The sequence below is a fragment of the Gossypium hirsutum genome, chromosome D08 (genome assembly GCF_007990345.1).
Source record: "Gossypium hirsutum isolate 1008001.06 chromosome D08, Gossypium_hirsutum_v2.1, whole genome shotgun sequence".
Taxonomy (NCBI): domain Eukaryota; kingdom Viridiplantae; phylum Streptophyta; class Magnoliopsida; order Malvales; family Malvaceae; genus Gossypium; species Gossypium hirsutum.
Window position 1 is genome coordinate 6,803,765 of NC_053444.1, and position 3,506 is coordinate 6,807,270.

General features: G+C 29.8%; 1 protein-coding gene across 1 annotated transcript; it reads left to right on the plus strand.

The window, feature by feature from the left end:
- Positions 1 to 304: 304 nt before the first annotated feature.
- LOC107915555 (transcription factor MYB20) lies at positions 305 to 2,111 on the plus strand. The gene is made up of 3 exons (XM_016844701.2): positions 305 to 598; positions 732 to 861; positions 1,204 to 2,111. The coding sequence occupies exons 1-3, from the start codon at positions 466 to 468 to the stop codon at positions 1,850 to 1,852; spliced, it is 912 nt and encodes a 303-aa protein (XP_016700190.1). The 5' UTR covers positions 305 to 465; the 3' UTR covers positions 1,853 to 2,111.
- Positions 2,112 to 3,506: the final 1,395 nt, after the last annotated feature.

Below are 3,506 nucleotides of genomic sequence, written 5' to 3' on the forward strand. Positions count from 1 at the left end.
AAAGAAGTAACATTACTGGTTTTTGTTTTACTTTTACTTTTTCCTTGTCCCAAGGTAAATTACAGTTCCTCTCACCCTTGAAACCCAAGAAATAACCAAAACAATGAAAAATGTTTGATCAAGTAGAGCTCTCTGAAGCTGACATTGCACATGTTTTACGCGTTGCTTATTTGATGCACACGTGTATAAACCCAGATTAAAAAAATAATCCAAAAAAGAATAAATAAATAAATAAAATAATAGAGGGTGAGCTTTGTGGGGTTGCTTGATTCATTTATATATGAATGTGGGAACTTGTTTTTGTGCCTTGTTTTGCATCAAACTTTGAAAGAGTGTATCTCTCTCTCTCTCTGTGTATAATCTATTTTCCTCTTCTTTTCTTTCTTATTCATATAACATTCATCAGTTGGGGTTGAATTGAATAAATCTAATTTGTTGAGGCCTTGGGAAAGGGGAAAAAAAAAGATGGGACGGCAACCATGTTGTGACAAAGTTGGGTTGAAGAAAGGGCCATGGACTGCAGAAGAGGATCAGAAGCTTATTAACTTCATCCTCACCAATGGCCAATGCTGTTGGAGAGCTGTTCCTAAGCTTGCAGGTTCAATTTTCTCTCCCATTCTTTTTTTCAAAGAATCATAACAACAACTTATATATTTATTCAAATTGTTGTTGGGGAAAGAATCCCTTAAATCTGGTATCCTTTTCCACTGAATATGTCATTGCAATTGCAGGATTGTTAAGGTGTGGGAAAAGTTGCAGACTGAGATGGACAAATTATCTAAGGCCAGATTTGAAAAGAGGACTTTTATCTGAATATGAAGAGCAAATGGTCATTGAGCTTCATGCTCAACTTGGCAACAGGTGTTTTTTTTCCCCGTTCTTTGATCTTTCACCATCTTTTTTTAATGTTTATTTTGCTACAATTTCCCATGTTTGATTATAGTCCTTTGGATTCAACTCATTTCATTACTGAAGACATTATTATTTGGTAGTCCTTTTCCTTGAAAACAATTTCCTACACATTCATTTTCCAATACACTGCCCCTTTCCTCTCTCCCTCTCTCTAATCTTTGGAAATTTGGACTTTGAGTTTTTTAATGCAAATCCAGCATTGATTACAAAAAAAAAAAACATATTTAGGGTAGAGAGAGCATTGAGATGGTCCCAAAAAAAAGGGTCTAAAATGATTAATTATTTGTGCAGATGGTCTAAAATTGCATCTCATCTCCCTGGAAGAACTGATAATGAGATAAAGAACCATTGGAATACTCACATAAAGAAGAAACTGAAGAAAATGGGCATTGACCCTCTCACCCACAAGGCACTATCTGGTACTACAACTGAACCCCAACAGTCCCAGCAAAAGAATCAAGTTTCAAAAGGTGGTTTAAAGTCTCAAGTAGTTGATAAAAGTCCCAAGGAGCCTGAAACATCATTACAATCCTCAATAAGTGAAGAAAAAAGCACAGGAAGCCCTTTATTTGACCCAATGGAGATGATGATGATGATGGACAATGCTGATGGTTTTTGTACAGATGAAGTTCCATTGATTGAACCACATGAGATTTTGGTCCCTGCTGCACCATCAACATCTTCTTCCTGTGATTCTTCAAAGTTGCTTGAGGAATTGCAGTTGCCTGATTTTGAATGGCCCTCTGATTGCAACACTAGCAGTGATGATAATAACAACAACAAGATGAGCTTGTGGGATGATGATGATTTCAATAACACTTGGGGGGATTTGTTAAGTGACAGATCAGAGCTTGCTCTTGATGATTCATTGTCATCTCCCTTAATTCAGTGCCCAACAAGAATGCCTTTTGATCAGGAATATTCTTGGGCATACATATGAGCTGTTATGTATGGTTTTGGTTTCTTCTTCTTTTAATTGTGGGTTTTATTTGTAGTTTTTGATAGGCACTTGTCACATAAGAGAAAGAAGAAAAATAAGTTATCAAGAATAAATGGGAAATTTTCATCACTGATTTTTAGTCTTCTCCCCCCCCCCCCCCAAAAAAAACTTTTTCTTTTGTATATGATGAATTGGAGAGAAGATCTCAATGTGTTGTCAGTTCAATTTTATCTTATTTAATAAGAAATGGATTTAGTGAGGAGTCCCTCTGAACTCTCAAGTACTCATTACTTTATTAAGTCACTATTTCTTAATAATTATCTGTATAGTTCGCATTAATTTGTTTCGATCAATTCTAATCACATCAATTGAAATATAGTCTACCGATGCATGAATAATATTAAAAATATAAAAAAATTAAACTATTTATTATTATGCTAAAGACTTAATTAGAAGAATTAGAAAAAACTTAATTTATACTAACCAATCAAAAAAAAGACTATATTAAAAAGTAAACTTTAAAGTTTCTTTTTCCTAAGACATACTTTCACATTTAAATCATATTATTTGTTTGCAATCACTACAAATATGGTGTACTTGAGTTGTGATAGAGTAAATTGTCAATATACCGTAACGTTCATTTAATATTGAAGTTGAAGTATTTATTGTGTTAATAAAACTTATCCTTCATCGCTTACAACGGGTATTTGCTCCACTAAATTATATGGTCTCATTCATACAATGTATTAATCATTCTCCCTTTCAATATATATTCATATAAACCAAAATATATTTAATATATATATACTCCACTCACTAGATTACCAAAGACAAAATCCTTTACACACCTTTCAATTTTTTTTTCTTGTTAATTTTAAATTTATTGAATAATAAATTTTTATTTATAGAGTTTATTGAGAAGTATTTTATATAATTGATGAATATTTTATATTTTAAATTTATTCATTATTATTTAAATTTTTATATATACTAAATACTTTTAAAAATATTGATAAATCTAAAATAATACATTAATCAATTTCATTAAAAAAAAGTGCATCTACTGACTGACTACCTTGATGCAATCAATTTCTTTTCTTTTTCAAACAATGCAATCAATATTTATTTCTATGTTTTTAAATTCCTCTAATTTATTTTATTAAAAAGGATTTAAATAATGAGTGCATTGAAAGTATTTTTTAAAAATAAATTATTTAATAATATTAAATTAATTGTAAGGAAAGTGCTCTCACCTAAGTGAGAGAATATTAACTATTAAGGCATAAAATTGAGGAGTGTTTGGTATGATAAAAAAATTTCAATTTTTTTAATAATTTCTCTCATTTAATTTAATTTAATTTCCACTAAATTACTTAGAAGAATTTAAATTCTGAAAAAAAAATTAAAGAAAAACACGTTGAAACGAAAAAAACTTAAGCAAATTGAAATTTGAAAAGTTTAAATCAATAATTTAAATTTTAAAAACAAAAAGAAAAGAATATAAGCAAAAAAATTGAAAAAAATATGTGATACACACTATTAATAGAGTTTTTAGACTCCACAAGTAAGATCGAGGGTTAACAAATATCTTATATATAGTAAATTTTTTTTTAAATATGTGACAATTTTTTAAGATTATTTGTGAAATAAAAAA

What these genes read in the sequence shown, in the direction of transcription:
- LOC107915555 (XM_016844701.2), top strand. Translation starts at nt 466, where the DNA reads ATGGGACGGCAACCATGTTGTGACAAAGTTGGGTTGAAGAAAGGGCCA. An exon ending in AGCTGTTCCTAAGCTTGCAG is followed by an intron (nt 599 to 731) that starts GTTCAATTTTCT and finishes TTGCAATTGCAG; the next exon opens with GATTGTTAAGGTGTGGGAAA. An exon ending in CATGCTCAACTTGGCAACAG is followed by an intron (nt 862 to 1,203) that starts GTGTTTTTTTTC and finishes TTATTTGTGCAG; the next exon opens with ATGGTCTAAAATTGCATCTC.